The sequence below is a fragment of the Scardinius erythrophthalmus genome (genome assembly GCF_964197995.2).
Source record: "Scardinius erythrophthalmus genome assembly, chromosome: 3".
NCBI classification, from domain to species: Eukaryota; Metazoa; Chordata; class Actinopteri; order Cypriniformes; family Leuciscidae; genus Scardinius; species Scardinius erythrophthalmus.
The window spans coordinates 7,105,887-7,130,529 of record NC_138223.1 but is presented as its reverse complement, the minus strand read 5'-3'; the positions used below and the strand labels follow the sequence as shown (position 1 = coordinate 7,130,529).

General features: G+C 36.0%; 3 protein-coding genes across 8 annotated transcripts; 2 read left to right on the top strand and 1 right to left on the bottom strand.

Moving 5' to 3' along the window:
* Positions 1-849: 849 nt before the first annotated feature.
* On the top strand, positions 850-10,787 carry LOC308688145 (interferon-induced GTP-binding protein MxB-like; the record flags this gene model as incomplete). Its single annotated transcript, XM_081361065.1, has 12 exons — positions 850-1,048; positions 1,441-1,578; positions 2,531-2,685; positions 2,836-2,974; positions 3,054-3,252; positions 3,738-3,816; positions 3,925-4,047; positions 4,119-4,260; positions 8,818-8,976; positions 9,927-10,003; positions 10,234-10,482; positions 10,563-10,787. 12 exons carry the CDS (start codon positions 850-852, stop codon positions 10,785-10,787), a joined length of 1,884 nt encoding a protein of 627 aa, XP_081217191.1.
* A 2,029-nt stretch (positions 10,788-12,816) lies between these two features.
* mxa (myxovirus (influenza) resistance A) lies at positions 12,817-19,300 on the top strand. 3 transcript variants are annotated; one of them, XM_081362155.1, is made up of 13 exons: positions 13,015-13,370; positions 13,966-14,084; positions 15,111-15,248; positions 15,336-15,490; positions 15,571-15,709; positions 15,800-15,998; positions 16,362-16,440; positions 16,524-16,646; positions 16,755-16,896; positions 17,137-17,295; positions 17,906-17,982; positions 18,140-18,400; positions 18,490-19,300. In XM_081362155.1, the coding sequence occupies exons 3-13, from the start codon at positions 15,143-15,145 to the stop codon at positions 18,712-18,714; spliced, it is 1,665 nt and encodes a 554-aa protein (XP_081218281.1). In that variant the 5' UTR covers positions 13,015-13,370; positions 13,966-14,084; positions 15,111-15,142; the 3' UTR covers positions 18,715-19,300. The 3 variants fall into 3 exon arrangements, with proteins under 3 accessions (XP_081218280.1, XP_081218281.1, XP_081218282.1); XM_081362154.1 differs by lacking the exon at positions 13,966-14,084 and having other exon boundaries at positions 12,817-13,370; XM_081362156.1 differs by lacking the exon at positions 13,015-13,370 and having other exon boundaries at positions 14,030-14,168.
* A 120-nt stretch (positions 19,301-19,420) lies between these two features.
* On the bottom strand, positions 19,421-22,403 carry pcnp (PEST proteolytic signal containing nuclear protein). Of its 4 annotated transcripts, none has more exons than XM_081362160.1 (6): positions 22,231-22,403; positions 21,010-21,084; positions 20,781-20,937; positions 20,586-20,660; positions 20,008-20,063; positions 19,421-19,925 (listed from the first exon to the last, which is right to left on the bottom strand). In XM_081362160.1, exons 3-6 carry the CDS (start codon positions 20,847-20,849, stop codon positions 19,817-19,819), a joined length of 309 nt encoding a protein of 102 aa, XP_081218286.1. In that variant the 5' UTR covers positions 20,850-20,937; positions 21,010-21,084; positions 22,231-22,403; the 3' UTR covers positions 19,421-19,816. The 4 variants fall into 4 exon arrangements, with proteins under 4 accessions (XP_081218286.1, XP_081218283.1, XP_081218285.1 ...); XM_081362157.1 differs by having other exon boundaries at positions 20,781-20,989; positions 21,058-21,084; positions 22,231-22,331; XM_081362159.1 differs by lacking the exon at positions 21,010-21,084 and having other exon boundaries at positions 20,781-20,986.
* Between the last annotated feature and the right edge of the window lie 2,240 nt (positions 22,404-24,643).

Here is a 24,643-nt window from a genome sequence, read left to right as displayed (position 1 = left end):
CCAAATTAAAATGTCATTGGACAAACTACATTGGCCTGCCTAAGGGGGGCCTACAAGACATTGTGCCCAGGGGCCTCTGAATAATTAATCCGGCCCTGCCCGAGACCACTGTCTGTCACATGCTTTGATCTATGCCACTCAGCACACTAAATATGGGTAAAGAATGCCTGGAGACATGGAGGTTCAAAATGTTGTAAAATGTCTGAACTGATGTTCATGTAGTGTTATTTCTGACTATGACAGCTTTAAAATGGATTTTGTTCACCATTTTAAGGCAGTAAGTTCATGATCTTTACTGGGGTCACAAGAGGCACATAATCAAAGCACTCTCAGAGAAGCAGTACACAAACTGTCTCGTCATGGCACCCTTTCAAAAGGTAAACTTTTGTACCTTGCATATTAACATGCATAAAATGGATATTAGTACCTAGCTAGCTTTTAGGGTGCAATCGCAGTAACAGCTTTTGTACTATTTCTTCTGCATGTGATCAAGTACCCTATAGCAATTTCACAGCATTCATACTGTAGAACAGATTTTTTTTTTTTTTTTTTGCAGTGATGCATATAGTGCACCCGTCTTGTAAAGTGTTAGCAAGAATAAGACAAGATCGCTATGTAACTATCTATTTAAAACAGGATCTGCTGGTATGCAGACTTACTTAGTATTTTATTTTTTTTGTTCCGCCTGTATGATGAGTTCCTCTTACTAAAGTATAAAACCGATGTGGGATTCACTTTGAAACAGCATCACTTTAAGACATCCTATCGAAGAGTGCACAAACCGACAGAATCTGTTAAATCGACGTGAAATATTTTCTTTATTATTTTGACATTTCAACATTGTTAAAGATGGAGAAAATTAGCTATTCGTTCAGTCAGCAATATGAGGAAAAAATCCGCCCGTGCATCGACACCATCGACAGTTTACGGTCTTTGGGAGTCGAAAAGGACCTGGCGTTGCCTGCCATCGCCGTCATTGGAGACCAAAGCTCAGGAAAGAGTTCTATTCTAGAGGCGCTGTCAGGAGTAGCATTACCCAGGGGTAGTGGTAAGAACACATATAATATATATATATATATATATATATATATATATATATATATATATATATATATATATATATATATATATATATATATATATATATATATATATAATATAAAATGTTTATATAAAAATAAAACATAGATATTGATATAAAATATAAATGACTACAGCCTTACCAACAAATGCTATGGCACAGTGATGGTATCTTAGCCATGATATTGAATGATTACTATATGGAATTTGCATGGTACGGTCAAAATAATACTGAATTCGGATTTGCATACACTTATTTCTGCCATAGAAAGATATGATAAAAATAGTATGACTAGTACACTAATATGCATTTCTGAATTCAGCATTTGTCTGGCATCCACTCTTTCGTGTTTTGTACAGGAATTGTTACACGGTGCCCTCTTGAGATCAAGATGATAAGAACTAAAGGCGAGGACGAATGGCATGGGAGAATCAGTTATAAGAACCACAAGGAAGACATTGATGACCCAGCAAAAGTGGAGAAAAAGATTCGCGAAGGTAGAAAACGCATAGAATGTATCCTTACAGAGTTTCTTAATGTCTTCTAAAGTAGCAAATTAGCTCAAAAGGAAAATATGTATAATTAATTATAATGGGTTATAATTAATTATGAATATAAATCAGCTTTCTAGCTTAACATTACAATCGATTGATCTGTTTATCCACCAAACAGACAGCACAATCATTTACTCTAAGAAAAATTATTCTCCTGCATGGCCAAGAAGGGTAACTTTCATAATGTACTAACAGTACAAAATGCAAGTGAACATCAAACGCTAAATTGACTTTGATTTGTGAGCCGGAAACCAAGAATCAATCCCAAAGGGTATAACAGAAACTAACTTCACTAAGCGAAACACATATATACAGAATGGAGAAAAGTAAAGAAAAAGAGATCGAACAAAGAACGGCAAGGTTTACAATCGGTCAACCAAGAACCATCAGAGAATCAAAATCACCAAGGGGTCAAAACTTAAAGATGCATCTTAACCCTCATCCTTCCTTCGCACTTTGTAACTTTCTCTCGTTGGTCAAAATGACCCAAAGCCCTAAAATTATACTTTTTCTCTAGTCCAGAAAGCTTGTTTTATTTTATTTTTATAATATATATATTTTAATATTCTTGATGAGCTTGTTAGGAGTGAGCTTGAAGATTTTGATGAGTTCTTCAGGAGAACAGCAGGGGAATAAAAAAAAAAGTAACTTGAAGGTATTGGTATTGTGGCACCTAATGATGGGGAGTCATCCATCTCCCTGGAATGCCTTTGAAACTCGATTAGAGAGTCGAGGCCTCTGCTGGTCAGTGCCATCAAGGAATGTGATACCCATCTCCCAGAGCACATTATCCATAGATTGTTAGGCACCAGGTCTGTGATTTAAGGTTGAGAAGGTTTATGATGCCTAAAACACAACTGAGCATCTTGATTGCATCCAAACGCTTTGTTTGTAGCCCAGGATGAGATGGCTGGAGTAGGTGTTGGTATTAGTGATGATCTCATCAGTCTGCAGATCCATTCTTCCAATGTTCCTGACCTCACTCTCATTGACCTCCCTGGGATTGCACGAGTGGCAGTCAATGGTCAACGTGATGATATTGGAGAAACGGTAAATTTAACTTTCTCATGATGGTTGCAATAAAGACCTTTTTTTGCAATACAAATCTTATTTTTCATATGATATTTTGTTGCAAAGACCATTGTGATGTCATGGGCTGTTCAAAGACATAGAAACATTAATCAAATGCATTTCTTCAAGATTAAAAGACTGATCAGGAAGTTTATTACAAATCAAGAAACAATCAACCTGGTTGTGGTGCCATGCAATGTTGACATCGCGACCACAGAAGCATTGCAGATGGCTCAGGAGGAGGACCCTGAGGGCGAAAGAACTTTAGGTGTGCATTTCTCGTTGCAATACCCTGCAACAAATCATACTGAATCAGACTCTGTATTACTACTCTTTGTTTCCTACAGGCATCTTAACAAAGCCGGATCTGGTGGATAAGGGCACTGAAGGGACAGTGGTAGACATTGTGCAAAATGAGGTCATTAAACTTACTAAAGGCTACATGATTGTAAAGTGCAGGGCACAATGGGAAATTTGCGATCATATCACTCTTAATAAGGCCATAGAAAATGAGAATGATTTCTTCAAAGACCATCCTCATTTCAGGTAAATATATGGTTAAATTTAGTTATTTTTTGAGATTCAAGCTGAAATGGTTTATCACAGAAATGCATTGTTGAGAGAAAAGCACACACGTTGTATCAATGTATATCTCATATTTTATTTTTATTACATTCAGAAATCATGTAAAATACCAATAAATTAAAGACATACATTATAAAGACTATAAATATGTATTTTAGTTCCCCTCGCTCCATAACAAAACCTTTAAATTTACCATTATTCAGAACAGGACAGGGATGAAAATTGTAGGTATAAAACAAAAATAAATTATAGTGGAATTTATTATAAACAACATTATAAATGGTAAGCCTAAACAAATTTATTTAAAGCAAAACTTGAACTACTAGCTATGTTTTGCATGCCTTAATAGTGTTATATAAATAACTTAACTTAAGATTTTATAAAATTAGGGGTGTTATGTTCAGCTCACTGTAAGACATTGTTTTTTGTTTTGCTTCTTCTCCCAGCAAACTCTATGAAGAAGGTTTTGCAACTATTCCTAAGTTGGCTGAGAAACTAACAATTGAGTTGGTTCATCACATTCAGGTGAAATAGTTTTTTTGTTTTATTTTTTTACAAAAGAGACCTACATATTTTTTTGACTAATAATAAACATACTGTATCTTATTTTCATATGACTAATCTGCTACATAGAAATCATTGCCTAATTTAGAAAAGCAAATCGATGAGAAGCTCACTGAAACGCAAAAGGAGCTGGACAAATATTTTAACGAACCCCCATCAGACCCTGCAGAAAAACTGAAGTTTCTTAGTGATGTGAGTTCAGCACTAAAATCTACACTGTATCAAAGTATGAATATTTAGTTATATTTAGTCTCTGAATTTAGAAACTTACAGATTTCACACGTGATACCCTTAACCTGACCAATGGAGAAGCGGTTAAATGTGCACCAGATCTACTGATTTTTCCAGAACTTCGTGAAGAATTTGCAAATTGGAATGGCATCTTGGTTGACTCTGGAAAATCATGTAAGTGAAGCATATACTTGGTATCTCCTAAGTGTACTGTTTTTGTTTGTTTGTTTTTCGCTTAAAAATACTTTAACCATATTCACATCTGCTGTATCCCCCTTTATAACAGTTTCAATCAGTTAATTACCAACCAAAATTTCTAACTTAATCTAAGTAAATTATTATTATTATTTTTATTTATTTTTTTGAGTAACTTTCTGATGCTTTAATTGAAATGTCTCGGGTTACTTGACTGTAATCCTGTTCCCTGAAAAAGATGGGAACGAGATGCTGTGCTAATTCTAATGCTATGGGAACACCTTTATGTATGACTGGCTGTAAAGCATGTCTGCAAACACGCCAATGAAATTAGCCTTGAACTTGAACCTCAGACTGTGACATCATTGGAATGTGTGCTCTTCAGAGGCTACAAATAGATGTGCAACAGGTACGTCTTTCAGGTATCACTTTTTCTAGACACATCCTCAGTGCGGCAATGAAGCGCAGCATCTCGTTAGCCCCTAACTCCTAGAGGCGAAGCTTGTCCACATGCCTCGTAGGCTAGAGCAATGGCATCCCTCATCCAGTGTGACATTGTTTGCTTGGCAGTGGTGGCGAAAAAATACAGCCATCAATTCGAGGCAACTGATGTGCCAATTGAAATGATAACCTCATCAGATACCCTGGGCTGGATGGCCACCTAAGACCACTCCCCAGCCTGTACGGGAAGCGTCTGTCGCTAGCGTCTTGCGACGACAACACACACCTAGAGTGGCACTCGAGGTGAGGAACCAGGGGCTGAGCCACATTGAAAGGGAACGAAGCAGCAGCGCGTAACCCTTACCATAAAAATGGATTTTAGGAAGTGCATGATGTGTTCAGCACATGCGTTTACCATTAACATTTATTTTTAGAAAGGGTACGAAGCACTCAGCGGTTGCCCTTGCCCTCATTTGCCTTTGGGGATTGGCCCTTATATGAAATCCCCAGGGTGTGAGACATAACTGATGCGGTCTCATTTGCAAAAGGCCCTCACTGTAAAAAAAATTCAGTTAAATTTATGGTAAAAACTGGCAGTTGTGGCAGCAACATTTTAGGTTTTAAAGTCTCTCTTAAATTTACAGTAAAAAAAATTCATTATCTGATATAATCTTAATATACTGACCTATTGAAGTACTAATATTTGTTTTGTACCATTGTAATATACTGACAACGACCAATCACAATGGTTGTTTCCATCATCCGCCACTCCTTGTTTCCACCATCACTGTCATCATTAGTTTATTTGGTTCAGCTGTGTAGTGAATTATCTTGTTAAGGTCCTTTGTCTGTCCCATGTATATATTCCCTGTGTTCTCCCTCAGTCTCTAACGGTTCTCGTTGATGTTTGGTTGTGTTTTCCTCCAGAGTTTCTCCTAGTTCCAATGTGTTTGTTCATTAAAGTTTTCATTCCAAAGTTATTCCTCTTCGTGCGGATTTCTTAGCACCACAATTCGTAACAATATAGTATGGAAACTTTCTGTTAACCAATTTACAGTTTTTCACCGTAGCATTTTTACAGTATTTTACTGTTAAAATCATGATCATTTTACATAGGGATCACCATGCACGCAGTTGCCATGAGACCTAAGATCTTTTGAAAATGATGAACAGTAATGTCATGACCTAGCCTGATGCTGCTTAGGGTGTTTAAAATGGACTCTGGTGACAAGGCTAGGTCAAATGGAAGAACTCGATATTGGTAAACTTCGCTCGCGAAAGTGAACATCAGAAATTTCTGGTGTTGTGGCAGGATTTCTATGTGAAAGTTTGAGATTAATTGTGACGAACCAGTCGTGATGTTGGATTTGCGACACAATCATCTTGATAGTTAGCATTTTGAACTTGAGCGTTCTGAGGGAACGGCTCAAGCTGTGAAGGTCTAAAATTGGACGCAACCTCCATCTTTCTTGACAACCAGAATGTACCAACTGTTGTAGCCTGACTCTTTCTCTGGGAGGGGAACATGTTTTATGGCCCCTTTGCCCAGAAAAGATTGAAGCTCTTGTGTTAGCAAATGCACCTGCTCCTGTTTAACGGTAGAGGTGAGCACGCCATTGAAACGTGGAGGGAGGTGCACTGAAATTAAAATGTCCCCACATAAACAAGCCAGAGGTGACAGTGTCAATGGGGATAAAAAATGTATTGTGTTCTGGGAGAAAGCAGGAAGCGACAGAACATTCAACATTTTTCTGAAAACCGCTGCCCCCCGATCACCAGAGGTGGCGGTGATGTTATAGTGGTTCCATGAGGGTGTCCAAAATTAGCTGATTGATGTATGTTTACGTGCCCCGTCCCGAGGGGGCACGTCCCCACAGACCTGGGCACAAAAATCCTTAGGACTTTTTCTTTTTTGAAACAAAAGGTCCTGAGGTCAGGTCTATTTTGAGGCCGCTAAGTGCAACAAGCCGGTCCCCAGTCTTTACAGTCTGCTTTTGAGCCTTTCTTTCAGCAGGTCAGCCTGGTATGCCTGTTGCCAGCTTGACTCGCCAACTGAAAAGCCCTCCCTCAGTGCTGAAAAGCACTGACTTTTAAGTGATGATGAGCTCCCATAGAAGAGATAATCCTCGAGCATCTCTTCGGACAGAGGCATAATCATAACCACGCGCCCTTGTACCCACAATAGTCGAATAAGCCGAAGTCACAAAGACACATAAAGAATGAGGTTTTCCCCATGAAAGAATAATGTCATGGAGGTCCTCAAAAGGGGCAGTCTAGCTGTAATCTGGCCACTGCACGATTCACCACGTTTCAGTAACTTCTCATCCGCTTTATTATCATGGGAGGAGCGCTCCGAGGCGGCGCTCTAAAGTAAAAAGTTTTTTTATTTCACTATTTAATTCCTCAGAATTAAATGTAGCCAAAGAACAGCCAGACAATATATTAATACAAGCATCTAACTTCTGAAGTTAGATGAGTATTTATCATTTAATTCCTCAGCATTAAATGCAACCAAATATCAATCAGACAAGCAAACACGGTCTGGATGAAAGGCTGTGCTTAGATCTTTCATCAGATCACCCTGGTATGCCTGTAACAACGGCATGGTGCAGCGGAGTACCAGCCTGACTCGCTGACTGAAATGCCTCTGAAGATGCGCTCCCAGGGGAGAGATAGTCCTCGAGTGCCTCTCCAATCTGAGGCAGCATCGTATGTGTAACACCACAGTAGGAATGCTTTGAGGCGGAACTGGAAATCCATTTCACCAGAAATAAGAGATGCACTGTCCTCTGCCCAAGCCAAAGAGGTGCTGGGGCGTGCTTCGGAATCAGGCAAGAGGACATCCCGATCTGGATGAGAGAGAGCTAGCAATAGGGACGGACCTGCCTCTTGATCCTTAGCCAAAATGAGCGTTAAGCACTTTAATGGTGAACAGGTCACAGTGCTCACAATCGCCGTGCTCCAATGCAAGAGCAGCATGCTTTTCCCCCAAACACACAAAGCAAAACTTATGTGTCTAGGCATGGGCCATGAACGAGTAAGCACACAATGCTTACATTGCATGATATTTTCTCTCTTTTTTTCTTTCACAGACAGAGAGACATTTCTGCACACTAACAGCTGGAAACTAACTTCTAGCATGCAAGCGTGAAGACAGAAATTGTAGCGCACTTAAGAACACACACACACACACACACACACACACTCACACAGTGCGGCCTCTGAAGACAAAGAAACCTGAAAGATGCACATGTTGCACATCTATTTGTAGCTTCTGATGAGCGCACATTCCAATGACGTCACCATCAGAGGTTCAAGTTTAAGGCCAGTTTAATTGGCGTGTTTGCATTCACAGCCAGTGATACACAAAGGTGTTCCTATAGCGCTAGAATCAGCTTAGCATAGAGAGAAGCTTATGAAAGGGAACAATTGTGTCTGGAATTTTTGACAACTTTGGCCCTGTTTACACCTGCTTTTAAAATGCATTTTGGTTGATTGGATCACAAGTAGACGAGGGAGACGCATTCCTCTTTACGTTATATTTCGTCTTTTTTGTCCACTTACAATCACTTCTGTCCTGATTTCTTCGCGGTGAGGACTGGAGACAACAGAAAAACACACGGAGTGCAGCAGCTTTCGTTTCTGCTCTGATAACCCCAAGACCATGGTGAATGCTGTGAGTGTGTTTTAGAAATCAGGAACAGTTAGAGAACATTGTGCTTGGTGCGTTTTTGTCTTTCGTCTTCAGCGAACTGATAGTAGGCTGTCTTTTGTGGTTATTTAAATGCATTCGACTACATGAATGTTTACACACAATCGGATTGAATGCGTTTTCGACTACCTCTGAAAGTGGTCGAGAGTGACGACTAAAAAAGCTAAAGCTTCCTAGGCCCCGTTTATTCAGCAGCGTCCACTTGTGATCCGATCGACTAAAACACATCTTAATAACAGGTGTAAACAGGACCTTTCCTTTCCTTCATCAATGTATGAAAAGCTGTTTGAGTTTAATCACCCTTGACAGATTTTTGAAAAATATATTCTGTGGTAATGTAAACGTGAGAGCATCTTCTAACATCATTCATTAATCATTTGCAGCCATAAATGAGATTAAGAACGAAGTTTATATATATGAAGCCAAGTATCGGGGAAGAGAGCTTCCAGGATTCATCAATTACAAGACCTTTGAAAATATTGTTGGTGAACAGATCAAGCTGTTGGAAAAACCTACCTTAATGATGCTGAAGACCATCTCCGGTTTGTGTTTTTTTTTTTTTTTTTTTAAATCCCACCCACTCCATTTCTACAGTTTTTAATCATTTAATAATGTGTTGATTTTTTTCATATGGAATTCACTTTGTGCACAAGCCCTTTGGTATTATAAAGATAGATAAGGCCATTCTCTTGAACTGTTGCTTTAAAGGTGGAATCTTTGAATAAGTGTGAAATTGTCAAGACTACCATGAACCAGGGAATCTAAATCCATTTTAGCCACACTGAACTTTCAGGTTGATGTAGTGCATTTGTAGGTACAGAGTTTTGCTGCCTAGTGGATAAATATAAAAGAAAGACCACTCATGAACAACTCATTTGGTTCGATAGAATAAGGCATGTAACTTTAAATTGCTGAGGGTAGATTTGTATCTCGCTTTGGATAAAGGTAGCTTAGTACAATTTCTTATGACACCTGGATACACTGGCAGTGTTGGGTGTAACTAATTACCAAGTAATGAACTACTGTAATTTAATTACTTTTCACTTCGAAAAGTAAAGTGAGTCCTCAATTTTTTTCTATAATTGCATTAAATACTGTATAGACTATAGAACAATTCTATAACAAAATCAACAGTGGATTTAACATCAAAATGTAGTCTAATGTTAAAATGCATGTTGTTTTATGTTACCTTCTCCCTTTAAGTACTTCGGTCAGTTTAAGAACAATTTATGCAATTTTATATAATTTTTTTATAAAATAATTAAAAGAGCAGTTTCATGTCTGGTCAAGGAATTTAGAAAATGATTAGTAATAATGAAACTTCTTAGAGAGAGTAATTAGTACGGTTATCTAATTACACGGCTGCAAATGTAATTAGCTAGTAATTTTTTTTTATTTTTTTATAAAGTACCAACACTGTTCACTGGATAATTGAGCTTGCAAGATGAACTTTTGCTAAAGAAGTATTAATGCTGTGTTTGTGTTAACATAGATGTGGTTTCAAAGAAGTTCATCAAACTGGCCCAGCACAGCTTCAGTGGATTCCCTAATCTTCTGAAAGTAGCAAAGGTAGGGATTTTTTGCCTATGATTCTGGCAGTACACGAATTCAAAGTGTTCATATCAAACTACTTTCCCTTGGCTTTCTCGAACTTTCAAGTTCAGAGTTTGACAAATTGATTATAGTAGATAATGCTATTAAATTTCATACAAATAAATCAAATTACTATGCATTTAAATGATCAGATTTAAAGGATTTTATTTGTTGTTTTATCATTTATTTTTTTAATACTTTCTAAGACTAAGATCGAAGCCATCAAACAGGATAAAGAATCCCTAGCAGAATCCATGCTGAGGACCCAATTCAAGATGGAGCTCATTGTTTACAGTCAAGATGACACATACAGCCAGAGCCTGAGAGATGCAAAGGAAAAGCTTGAAGAGGATGAAGAAACTAAAGAAATGGTTAATTGCAGCAGTGAAGGCTTTAGCACAGACAATCATGCCACATTGCATGAGATGAAGTTGCACCTTGAGACCTACTATACGGTAATTGTGCTAACTAAAGCTTTCTGTGCTGTCAGAGGTTGCTCAATTTGCAATGTATATGATGCTCTTATCTATCTTAGATTGCAAGCAAGCGTCTAGCCGACCAGATCCCAATGGTGATCCGCTATATGTTGCTCCAGGAAGCAGCTTTGGAGCTGCAAAGGAGCATGTTGCAGTTGCTGCAAGATAAAGATGGTGTGGACAACCTGCTTAAAGAAGACTTTGACATTGGCCAAAAGCGGGAGAGCTTACTGAGTCGCCAGAAACGTCTGATGAAAGCACGCAGCCTCTTGGCTACCTATTAGAAATCAGTTTTGATGCAACACATAATAATAATAATAATAAAACATACTCTCAATAGGTCATAGCTTGAAATAGTCAACATGGGGAACAAACATGTCATCTTGCATGATGTTTTTGTTGTTTTATTTTGGAAATTGCAATTGATTTTTTGTTAAGAAACATGAAGGATCTAAGAATTCTTTGCAGTAACCTTTGTGTGTGTGTAGAGAGCAATCGTATTTGTGTTGTTTTATTTCTTTTAATATTCATTTATAATCATTTAGTCAATTTATTATTCCATTTAATCATATAATCATTTATAATAATCATTTAAACCATTTACTCATTTCACTAATTCATTCATTGATCAGTCATTTTATATTATTATCATTTGTGAGTCTTTATTGAAGAAAAGTGAAGGATCTAAGGATTTTATTGTAGCAACCTGCATGTGTAGCTTCAAGAGAGCAACCATATATTCATCTGTTTATTTCCTTTAATATTCATTCATCATTTTATTATTCTATTTAATCATGTAATAATAATTTATATTAATCAGTTAAACCATTTATATACACTCATTACACTAATCAGTAATTTTATACTATTTTTCCATTACTGTTTAACCTTAGTCTTATGTTGTGAGCTGTGCTGTCTTTGCGAGTTAAAGATAAGAGAATGTCTCTATTTCACGGTTTTTGACATTACAATGTTGTGAACCGAAGATTTTGAGTCACTGAAAAAATGCTATTTGAAATGGACGCAAATCACCCTTGTGCCCTTGTTGTGGATCTGTGCTGTAGCCTGCTCATTGTTGAATGCTGTTGCTTCATTGTGAGACGCCCCAGTCTAGAACCTTTAAATTGCCACCTTGTGAATTGTTTTTCCTTTTAAAGCTGTTATTCTCCTGATTGCTCGTTGTTACTTTCTTTTGTTTTGTTACTTGGGAGCTGTATGGGAGGTGGGCGCCATTTTATTTTGTAATCCCCTTTTTCTCCTGTTTTGTGGCTAGGTAGGGAGTGAGGGTAGATTTCTGTTAATAATTTGTTATATTCTTTGTGAGGCTCATTAAGACTTTAACAACCAGGTAGACCTGACTTTTGTTTATTATTTTGCCAGTGCCCCCTTCCGAAGCCTTTGTTTCTTCCCTAAAGCTTTCATTTCTGAGTAAATTGTTATGTTAAGAGCCTTGGAATAAAAGAGTGAAAAAGAATCTTGTTGTTGTGGTGCTGTGGCAGGGCCCAGACAAATGCTCTTTACAATCTTTTAAAATCTTAAAATGTTACGTTCTGTTAAAAGAACCCTAGACACTCATAGGACATAAAAAATACATTAATTAATGTCAGCTGTTAGGGCTTGCAGTGCAAATAATAGGATTGGTGAAAAATATAAGTCATAATACATAGACTACAGCATGTACCTAAGAGATTCATCTTTTGAGATTACTTATTATTGTGGGTGCTTTAATTATCATGGTCAGAAAACCTGCCAGTCAGACAGTGCTGCTCTGTTCACCTAATCATCTCTGTATTACGATTATGGATAAACACCCCCCTCTACAGGGTATTTCATATATTATTTCTAGAGGTTATTTCTGAGGTAGGCTAGTCTATATTTTGATTTCAACTGAAACTTCACCAGAAAACTGAAACTTAAACCGAAAATTCACAATAAATAAATTATTTCTTGAATTAATTCTAATTATTATTTCATTTAATTATTATTATTATTATATTTCAATATCAATAATTTTGCAAATAACGCATAACGTTAAACAGTAATTGAATATGGGAAGATTAGGAGAGCGCAGCAGAGAACAGGAAGTCTGTTACATTTTTAGAAATTATCATTTAGATGACTGAGTTTATAATTGTAGTCAAAGAAAATGCGGAATGGTCTTGGTGAAAAATGGATGGATTGTCATGTGTAGGCAAACTAGACTGCTAATTATATTATTATTGAAAATCATACAACGCAATAAAACGTAAAACGTTAAGTAAATAATTCCTTCATTACGTTTACCTTACATGCATCTGTAGCACTGACTTGCTTGCTTTTAGGCTTATTCATCCGGTTGGGCACATAAACAATAACAATGCCCGTAGGCTAGTCTGCTACATGCCCGTACACAAACATGCTAAAAGAAATAGGGAAGCCATGCCTATTCATTTGAATAGGCATGCTGGTATTGAAACAAGTTAGTCTAAAGCGTACTTCAAGAGGTGAAACGAAACTATTGTGATACCCAGGAAATGAAACTTACTCACGTACATAAACGCTAGGATTCATTTTACCGGCAAAGAGCCAGCATCACTCTGAAACAATCCATTCGGGCAGTGCGCGAATATACAGCGCCTTACATATCAATAACCTTTATTTACTGTTGACATTTTGACGTTGTTTAAGGATGGAGAACATGAGTTACACGTTCAGTCAGCATTATGAGGAAAAAATCCGCCCGTGCATCGACACCATCGACAATTTACGGTCTTTGGGAGTCGAAAAGGACCTGGCGTTGCCTGCCATCGCCGTCATTGGAGACCAAAGCTCAGGAAAGAGTTCTGTTCTGGAGGCGCTGTCAGGAGTAGCGTTACCCAGGGGTAGTGGTAAGGAGAACACATAAAATTAAAACATACACCAATATTAATTGTATTGCTTTTTACGTAATTAACTTCTAAATTTCTATCAAATGTGGATGTACCATGGCACAGTTATGATACTCTCTATATGATACAGAATGATCCCTTACGAAAAAGAAGTTTATTCAAGTGTTCTATTAGTATACTTCTTTTAAACTTAAAATAAGAAAGTATACTTTCAGTCTACATTTTATATACTTCTCAAAAATATACTTTATGTAGGCTACTTCTCAGAAATATACACTTGTGTAAAAAATGTACTTGACTTAGGCTATACTGAGAGAAAAGCCCAAGTAGCCTATATTTGACCTGTACTTGTACTCAATCTTTTGATCGATACTTAAAAATATTCTATTGTACTCTTTTCATCGAGTAGCCTATTAAATATACTTTTAAAACAGTTTTTCATATACAGTCTTCGGAAATTTACATTGTTTGAAAATATTGATTAGAATATTGATATAAAACAGGTATGTTTCTAATTCTGCGTATCTGAATTTGAGTGTAGGCTAGTCCACTGGTAGTGTACATAGGAATTTACTTTAATTCTACTTGTTTTCAGTGTTATACGGTAAGGGGCGCTATGACACATCTTCTAGTAGGCTACAGAATCTCCGGATCAAAATACAGGAGAAGAAGAAGCTGAAACAAGCCAAGCGATAGAAGATTGCTCACTCAAATGTAAAATAACGTGATATCAAACATTAAACTGCATTTAAATCAAAACTGCTTAATGTTATGTTACCAAATGAAACGACTGTAAAGGTTTGTGGGTTTTGGAATCGATCTACTCCATCTGTGTTTGATCATCGTTCTGAATCTGAATCTTTGAAAAAAAAAAAAAGATTTTTAAGAAAACTTTTTTGTTTAAAATGTTGCCTTTCTTTATGAAACTTATCGAAATTCAAGTGTTGACGAAAAAGAATAAAGGTTAATGTTATTTTTCAAGTATAAAAAACAATATCTACCTTTGAACATATAGTAGTATAAAATAAATAGTAAACTATAAGTATAATGTTATGTTCACTTAAAGAAAACTTAAAAGTATACTTGCAGTATAAACTACTAAACTCGTAGTTTACTGAAAGTACACTTCAGTGTGTAGCCTACTTTTCATACACTAAAACATGTAAACTACTAGTATACTTATAGTTCACTTGTAGTAGGCTACAGATGCATTACAAATGAGAAACCTAGTTGTGTCCTTAAAGTGTACTACTTTTACACTTATAGTACACTTACACTTTCATACTTTTATATACTAAAAGTGGGCCAATTTAGTCCCAAGCAGTATTGAAATAGTACAATTACAAGTTTACTACAAGTACACATTGATATTAGTATACTTACCACATAAAGTATACTTAAAAATATACTTGAATATTACTTAAGTATAGGCTACTTCATAAAATGAACTTGAAGTATACTTATTTTTCGTATTGTTACCATATTCATATGCCATGGAATGTACATGGTAGCCTAATGTACGACACTTTGAACAACACCATATCTCTTATGAAAATTAACCTCGGTTTTACTTCAAATTAAACCCCCCAAAACATGGTTATTATAGTTAAACCATGGTTCTGCTACTCTAACCATAGTTTAACCATGGTATTTGTGGTAAAACTGTGGTTATAAAATTGGTAATCAATTAGCAAAAAAAAAACATGGTTAATAATGTCTGACCCTTTCATGTTTTGTAAGGAATTGTTACACGATGCCCTCTTGAACTTAAGATGATACGAACTAAAGGCGAAGAGAAATGGCGTGGGAGAATCAGTTACCAAAACTTTGAGGAAGACATTGATGACCCAGCAGAAGTGGAGAAAAAGATTCGTGAAGGTAGAAAAATGCTTAGAAAGCACCTTGAAGTCTTCCAAAAGAGTATAGATACATTTCTTAAAGTCTTACATCTAATTATGTTTGTAGCTCAGGATGAGATGGCTGGAGCAGGTGTTGGGATTAGTGATGATCTCATCAGTCTGCAGATCCATTCTGCCAATGTTCCTGACCTCACTCTGATTGACCTCCCTGGGATTGCACGAGTGGCTGTCAAGGGTCAACCTGAGAATATTGGAGATCAGGTAAACTTTGTATATACTATATTTTTCAAATTACATTTTGTTGGAAAGACACGATCATTAATCAAATGCCTTTCTTCTAGATTAAGAGACTGATCAGGAAGTTTGTTACAAAGCAAGAAACAATCAACCTGGTTGTGGTGCCATGCAATGTTGACATCGCGACCACAGAAGCATTGCAGATGGCTCAGGAGGAGGACCCTGAGGGCGAAAGAACTTTAGGTGTGCATTACTCATTGCATTTCAATGCTATACATCAGTAAAACCATAAGTTACCATGCATATTCTGATTATATTTTTACTACACAACAGGCATTTTAACAAAGCCGGACCTAGTGGATAAGGGCACTGAAGGGACAGTGGTAGACATTGTGCACAATGAGGTCATTCACCTTACTAAAGGCTACATGATTGTAAGGTGCAGGGGACAAAAAGAGATTATAGATCAGGTCACTCTTAATGAGGCCACGGCAACAGAGAATGCCTTCTTTAAAGACCATCCTCATTTCAGGTGGGTAAATGGTCTCATTGCACTATCCGTTGAGAGTTGAGGTGAACGAATGATTTAATGTCAAACTTTTAATCTACAAATATCAAACATGATATATTTATACATGCACGATACGATCAAATACTTATATAAAACAGCATACTGTTTACTGAGAACCTTCATGTGAGCGGCATGGCTAATGTTTTATTTCTTTTTTTTGAACCGCTTTGCATGCATGCTTGTTTGCACAACTGTACTTAGTAAATCAGGTAGTTTATGTGACCATGCAATCATAAATGCAAACAGATTAGTACCTGTTATTGAGATTTTAGTAAACCTGTGCTTTAATAGATCGCATGATGTATATATGCCATTTTTCCTCAGCAAACTCTATGAAGAAGGTTTTGCTACTATTCCCAAGTTGGCTGAGAAACTAACTATTGAATTGGTTCATCACATTCAGGTAAAATAATTCATTTTAACACAAGAGAACTACAGGATTTTTAGACTTATAATAAACTGCTCATTTTTATAATTGCTATGTAGAAATCACTGCCTCGTTTAGAAGAGCAAATTGAGACAAAGCTTGCAGAAACGCAGAAGGAACTGGAGGCATATGGCAAAGGACCCCCATCAGATCCTGCAGAAAGACTGAGCTTTCTCATTGATGTGAGTTCAGCCTTTAAATCTACTACATCAAATTATGAATATTTAGTAAAGGGTCATACTGATATCTCAGAGTCACTGAAATCTGTCACATCTCATCCCTGTATTTAGAAAGTTACAGCTTTCACTCATGATATGTTCAGCCTGACCTCTGGGGAGGAATTAAAGTGTGCTTCAGATCTACTGATTTTTCCAGAACTTCGGGAAGAATTTGAAAAATGGAATGACTTCTTAAGTCGTTCAGGAAATTCCTGTGAGTGAAGCTTGTACTTGGTATCTCCTGATTGTACTCTTGCTTTTGGCCAATGTGCTATGTTATTACTTTGCTTAAAATGCTTTATAATTTTCACATCTGATGCATTCTGTTTTACCAGAGTTGCAATAAATTAACAGCCTAAATTGCTAAATTAATCTTAAATTACTTAAATTCACAAAAAAAGCACTTTTAGAAGCCAATTTTGTTTTTCTGACAATGTTCAAAAACTCTGTGCAGTCAAGAAGAAGATTGAGAAAGAAGTTGATAACTATGAAGTCAGATATCGGGGAAGAGAGCTTCCAGGATTCATCAATTACAAGACCTTTGAGGGGCTTGTTAGGGATCAGATCAAGCTGTTGGAGGAACCTGCATTAAAGACACTGAAGACTGTCTCTGGTTTGTGTTGTTTTCTATTTCAAATTTATTTATGCATTCTTCAGTCTTTTTCTGGTTGTTGCTACATTATACAATATACATAAGTTATTCCGACTGTACTGTTCTATTTGAGGATACTCTCATAATGCACTACCTGACCAAAGTATGTGGACACTTGCTCATTGATCATTAACGTCTTGGGTATATACAGCATTGACAATTTTCACTTTGTGACTGGGCTCTTGGTCACGCTGAGAAAAAAAAAAAGAAAAAAGAAAATGGCATTCTCCAGACAGTTGCCTCAAATATAGAATCTTAGAATTGTTTGCACAACTGTACCCAATGAACTTTCCAGTTGGCACAATGCATTTGTTGGTAGTTTTGTTGCCTAGTGGATAAATATCAAAGATTACATTGAAAGGCAACCCATGAACTTAACATTCTCTCCTTGAGTAAGGCATGCAACCCAAAGTTGCTTCAGGTGAATTTTCCTTCTATTTAAGGTACTGTAAATTAGTGATCAGTGCAGTTGTTTGTGGCATGTGCTAAAACTGGATTCATTGGATAATCAACATTGAAAGTGAAAGTTTGCTAAAGCAGTTGTGCCAACAGTGTGTTTGTGTTCAAATAGATGTGGTTAGAAAGAGGTTCATCCAGCTGGCCCAGTGCAGCTTTATTGGCTTCCCTAATCTTCTGAAAATAGCAAAGGTACTTTTTTTCAAGTGTTGATGATGCTAATAAATTCCACATAATTACAAGTTGCATTCTTTTTCAATGTTCAATTATGCTTTTAAATCACAATACAGATTTAAAGAAATTGTGTTCTTGTTTAATTTTTCAACTAATCTTTTATATACTTTCTTAGACTAAGATTGAAGCCATCAAGCAGGATAAAGAATCCTTTGCAGAATCCATGCTGAGGACCCAATTCAAGATGGAGCTCATTGTTTACAGTCAAGATGGCTCATACAGCCAGAGCCTGCAGCATGCAAAGGATAAAATGGAAGAGATGGAAAATCAAATGCCCATGTTGAAAACCACTAAAAAGATTACTATTGTAGACGTTAGCAAAGGCAGTCACGCCACCTTGCGAGAGATGAGGTTGCACCTAGAGTCCTACTTCACAGTAAGTGTGCCAACTAAAGCTTTATGTACCATCAGAGGAAGCTCAAACTGTACTATATATCTGAGATGCTGTCTTTTATACCTCACCAGATTGCAAGCAAGCGTCTAGCCGACCAGATCCCAATGGTGATCCGCTATATGTTGCTCCAGGAAGCAGCTTTGGAGCTGCAAAGGAACATGTTGCAGTTGCTGCATGATAAAGATGGTGTGGACAACCTGCTTAAAGAAGACTTTGACATTGGCCAAAAGCGAGAGAGCTTACTGAGTCGCCAGAAACGTCTGATGAAAGCACGCAGCCTCCTGGTTACCTATTAGAAATCACTCCATAATATAGTCGATTGCAACAGTTTTAATGCAACAAAATCATAGAGGGAAATAGAAACAGGGAGTAGAATTTAAGCACTTTATGAAAAAAAAAAAAAAAAAAAAACAGGCATCCCATATCAACTTTTAATATAGCTATTTGTGAAGCTACTTTTAGACTCTGAAGCGCCTATTTATGCAATACTATTGTACTTACCATTGTCAAATGTCAATAAAGTTGTGTTCTACTTTTAGATAAAGCGCAGTACATTGTAGTGTCTTATCAGAGTATCTATTGGTGAAGCATCAGAACTTTTATTTCCAAAAAACTTTACTTCATGGCACCTCAAAATTCCATAATTATAATGGCTATCGTAAGTGGAGTTTAATGTAATTGTAGATTTGTTGAACTTTTACTATCAAAATGTCAGAAACAGAATACAGTTCTTGTAGTCTATTGATTACTAAATTCTTAAGCTGGAATATTGCAACAAATATTCTTTTAAATACAATTAATCTTCCTATTTAATAGGAGTTCTCGAGTTTAAAGTGGTTGTCCACTGCCCACTTATCTTTATTAAAGCAGTTTGCCCAAAAATTAAAACTCCATCACAGAAGAAAAATTCATGCAGGTTTGGAACAAAACGAGGATGAGTAAATAATGACAAAGACCCACTGATTACAACATACTAGAAAAAAAGATCTTCAGATCCTTAAATTGATACCACGTCTCATTTATTAGTGAATTATAAACAACACTCTTCTTTCATTGCTATAAATGAAACTTAAACAATCCTAAATGACTGGACCACTACATTCCTTCTCTGGAGAACAACTAAACTATAGGCAAATGATAACGGGGTTGCGGTGCGGCACATACCATTGTACAGCAATAACGATTATGCTCATTTTCTCTGTTGTGATTTGCACCTTACACAGGAAGGCATTTTTAACCACAGCATGGTTAAAAAAAAAACGAAATAGCTACAATAAAAAGATGCTTGATAGCATAAACATTCATTACATATATACATTTGTACAATGTTTGTCAAACAAAGACAGATAGGACAAATATCTCTGTGCCAAAAAGCAAGCTATTGGAAGAAGCCAGACACTACTTGTCTGTGTGGGATTTAAGCTTCCTCTCCCAAAGTTTCTGATGGTCTGAGAATCCCTGCTTTCCTTTGTTGAAGGAATTGGGTCCAGCTGATGTGGGCGTTTCTCTGAAAATCAAAAGGTTGTCAACAGCACTGTATTATACTGTACAGTACTATAACTTACAATTGAATTAAAATGCAATCCAACCTGCCAATATTCTTCATCCTCATCTTTGCTTCAGGTGGCATTTCTTCAGGCTCGCTCTGAAACATCAAATGAAAAAGGTTACGAAACTGGCATTTAAACATACAGTGCATGCAAAATTATTAGGTAAGTTGATATTCTGATCATATTTGTTTGCATTTGACCAATTCCAAACCACATCAATCTTAACTTCTAATATAGATCATATATAATAATTTGAGTGATGTATAATTGTTAACGAGGGATGGAAGTGAAAAACACCTTATATTCCAATGTGCTTAATTAATAAACAGGTTTTCTTTTACAGATAAAAATTTAACTCACAGTGAAAACTCAAATTATATGCATTTCTACAGAAAATTCTAAATTATAACGAGACCATAACAATTAAAAATGATGATCAGAATATCTAACTTGCCTAATAATTATGCATGCATTGTATTATATTAAACATTCGTACTTTGTCAATTCGGTAAATATGTAAGAAACAAATTTAACGAGCACAGCACTTAATAAATTATTACATGACTTCACACATTCAGCATTATTATTAAATTACTATATTAATGAATGAGACATACATCATCATCCTCGTTAAAAACAGATGCAAGTCCAGCTTTCTTGGCAGGTAAGGCAGGTGTGGGTTCTTTAGGTTTCTAAAATAGGAGGAACAAAACACCATTTTTAAATGTTCAAAATTCAAAAACTCATGGGAGCCTTATTTAGCTTATGAAAAATCTATGTAGAAGCATGTACGCAGAACAACATAGACATACACTTGCTCCAAGCTTGATAGAGATGGACGCAGGCTTCTTCGCAGTCATGCTAAACCCCGATTTGAACATTTTTGGGGGAGCTGACTTGCTCTTAGCCTCATCTTCTGGATCGATCTCATGAGCAGGCCGCTTTCGCAGACTGTCCCCTGATGCCGTGCTGGAAGAGACAGTCTTAGTTTTCACACTGCTTCCCTTCTCTTCTGGTCCTGCTGGAGGCGAAACAACTTACCAAGGTGAGCGACTGTTGCCTTGGAGACCAAAGGTGAGCTACAGTTACCTGAAAGATGAGGGACGCCAGGAGGACCTGCTCAGAGAGAAGCTGTTGAGCCTAAAATCTAATCGATTAGCTTGATTCATTTAATTAGAACTAATTGTCAGATACAACAGTAATCCCAAATTAAATGGAACTGGCTGCTTTCAGCAAAACACTGGAATTTGAAATGTTAAAATGTATTATTGTCTAGTTGCAAACATTACAATAATGCATAACCATGGTACAGACATGGTAATAATTCCTAAGATAAATATCAAAGTACTATGGTATTACTGTCTGATGAAACCATATATATATAATATATATATATATATATATATATATATATATATATATATATATATATATATATATACACCATGGTTCTGCCATAGTAATCTTTGTAACTGTAGACAATAGCACATTTTAACACTTAAACCATACTATTTACCATATGATACCACCTATGGTATTTACATGGAATTTTATGGTAGAATCACTACACCATATAATTACCATAGGGGACATGGTAATAATTCCTATGTTAAATATCAAAGTACTATGGCAGAACCATGGTACAAATATGATATCATCAGACAGTAATACCATAGTACTTTGATATTAACCATAGGGATTATTACCATACCACCTATGGTATTTACATGGTACTCTATGATAGAATCACAACGCCATATAACTTAATTACCATATATGTACGTAAAGGCATTTCTAAGAATACCTCAATGATAGTATAAGACGGTAAGTACATAAATAACAAGTTACTAAAATTCATGTACCATGGTACTCAGATTTACTTCCACGAATGAATTATGGTAACGTTACTACTATAGTGCAAATCCAAACATTCATGGTACTTTTTTTTGAGCTTGTGTTTGTGAATACATCAAAGTTCAAAATCCAGCTGGACAATATGCAACATTCTTATGTATTTGGAGTTGTTAAGGTATATTAAATATTAGTGTTAAATATTACGCATCTGAAACCACAGCATGGAACAGAATACAGCTCGTTACCAGCTAACTTAGCTAGCTTGCTGAATTTAGTTAACAAAAAAGTCTAAATCTATGGCTATAACTTTATTTTTAACTACATTCAAAATTACAAGAACTACAAATATTCGCGAAGACTTTTAAGAGTTAATTCATTGCAAAATTAAAACAGTTTTGACAGTTTCACCTCCTTCTTTAGAGGGGCCTTCGCTGCAGCACTTCACATTCGCCATCGTATGAATCTGCTTTGAGCAAGTACGGCTCCCGGATAGGACAAAATACCTCTGCAGTCGCAACAAGAAAAAAATAAACCCTCCTTTGTACTGCTCTCTTTCACTGATAAACATCGCCATCTAGCGTACAGAGTGAGCAAACGACCCCGTATAATAAGGGTATATAACAAAATCCCGGAAATGAAGTGACACAGAAGCACATTATGTGCCAGGTGAGAAATGTTACCATATTCATATTCCATGGTATTTAGATAATATTCAAGGTCATTCATAGAAATTAGTGTTACCATGGATATCATGTCCAAATTACCTTGCTTTTGTCTACTTTTTTAATGACTCTTTGAAATGTATTTGTCTGAGAACTAACTCTGACTGCTGTTTTTTAAAAATATATACCATTATATAGGCTACCATATAGTATATGGTATACCATATATACCATATAACACCATTAAAACAAAAATATATAAGCCTATACTGTAGATAGGCTAAGTTTTTAAAAGATTTTTGCTCAGCATTTTGCATGTTGCTGTTATTGGTGTTGTCAAGTTTTATTTATTTATTTTTCCTGTGTCATCAATAAAATATTTCCATATTAAATTAGATTATTTGTATGGCCTTCTATATCTTTATTAAATGTTTTCTAACAGAAAAATAGGCTAATGCATATGACGTTTTTTACTTTGTTTCCAATAGTTTGAACAGAATTAAATAAATTAAATGTAGATCAACATTTTGGTAACAGTACAGGCTTCATTACCTTCAACTAACACATTTGTTACAATATTTATTCATCTTTGTTAATGTTAGGCCTACTGCTGTTCATTGTTAATTTATATGAAGGTCTATTTAATAATATTAACAGGCACAGCTTTTGTTTTTAATTATGTAGCCTAGCCTAGTAAATGCTGAAATTAACATTAACAAAGATTAGGCCTAATACATGCTTTGGAAGTATTTTTCATTGTTAGTTCATATTAACTAATAGTAAACTAATCTGAACAAATTGAACCTTATTGTAAAGTCTAAATAGTTTTTCTTAGATACAGTTTGATAAAAGTCACTTGAAATATTCTCTGAGAACCATGTAGATATTTCATATGAAAACAGGCATTAAAAACCGTTACCATACGTTTTTGGCTTTTAGATGGAATTGTTGCATATGAATACTGAGACTTCAATTCTCTATATTAATGTCCAGCTTCATTTCCTCTATGTGTTGCTATACATTTCCTTGCACAGTGTTGGGGAAAGTTACTTTTAAAAGTAATGGGGTAAAGTAATGTGTTACTTTTTTCTCTTCTTGGCTGGGCTTAAAGGTGCAGTGTAGGTTTTCTAGTGGCATCTACAGGTGAGGTTGCGAATTGCAACCAACAAAAATTACGGTGGCCAAAATGAGAAAAAAATCGTCTGAGACAGCAGAGCCAGTTAAACAATGAGGTTTCTTTACAATGATGAAATTAAGAAATTATGTTTACTTTATTATTCAGTAAAACGATATGGTATTGTGAATATTATTGTTACATGTTCATCATTGTGTCAGTGTTTTATTCGCTGACTTTAGCTAGCTTCTTTACACGAAGAACAACAATAGTGACTAAACGCGTTCGTCCGTTTAGGGCTACTGTAGAAACATGTCGGCACAAAATGGCTATTTCAATGTAAGGGGAACCGCAGTGTATATAGATAGAAATGGCTCATTCTAAGGTAATAAAAACATAACGGTTCATTATGTAAGGCCAATACACCACTGAAAACATAGTTATGTATATTATATTGCATTTATGTCTACAGATCCTCCTAAATATTACAAAATTCACCTTTAATTGTTTGTTTTTTAATTTAAAAAGTTCTATTTTGGGCAAATGTAAAGGCACTTTCACACCAAAAGTGGTATGAATAAGCCCCAGGCTTAAGGAAATGCAAATTCACTTCAGTACCGTGGTGGCCACAGCTCAAACAAACCCTGCAGGTTTGCATAATATTCTGAGTTGGCATTTCACAGTTTTTATTTATTTTGATGAATATTTAATCTGTTTTTGTGCAAGTGAGTACATGCTCACAGTCTAGAACTACAATAAGCAATATGTTTACACCGCGTACACAACGCCTTTGTATTTACTCCCGATTACTCTCAACATGAGGACAAGAGAGCTGTCAGTCAATAAATGGGAAAACAAAGTAACCTGTGTTACTTTTTGTAAAAGTAACTCAGATATTTTGTTGTACAGTGTCAGAAAGACTGTATCCAGCATGGATGATTTTCACCTCCAACATAAAGTAGCTTAATTTTTTTTAAAGATATACATGCATCAGAATTTTTATTTTCCTTTTTGAATGTTTGCCACTGATTTGGGATCTGCAAAA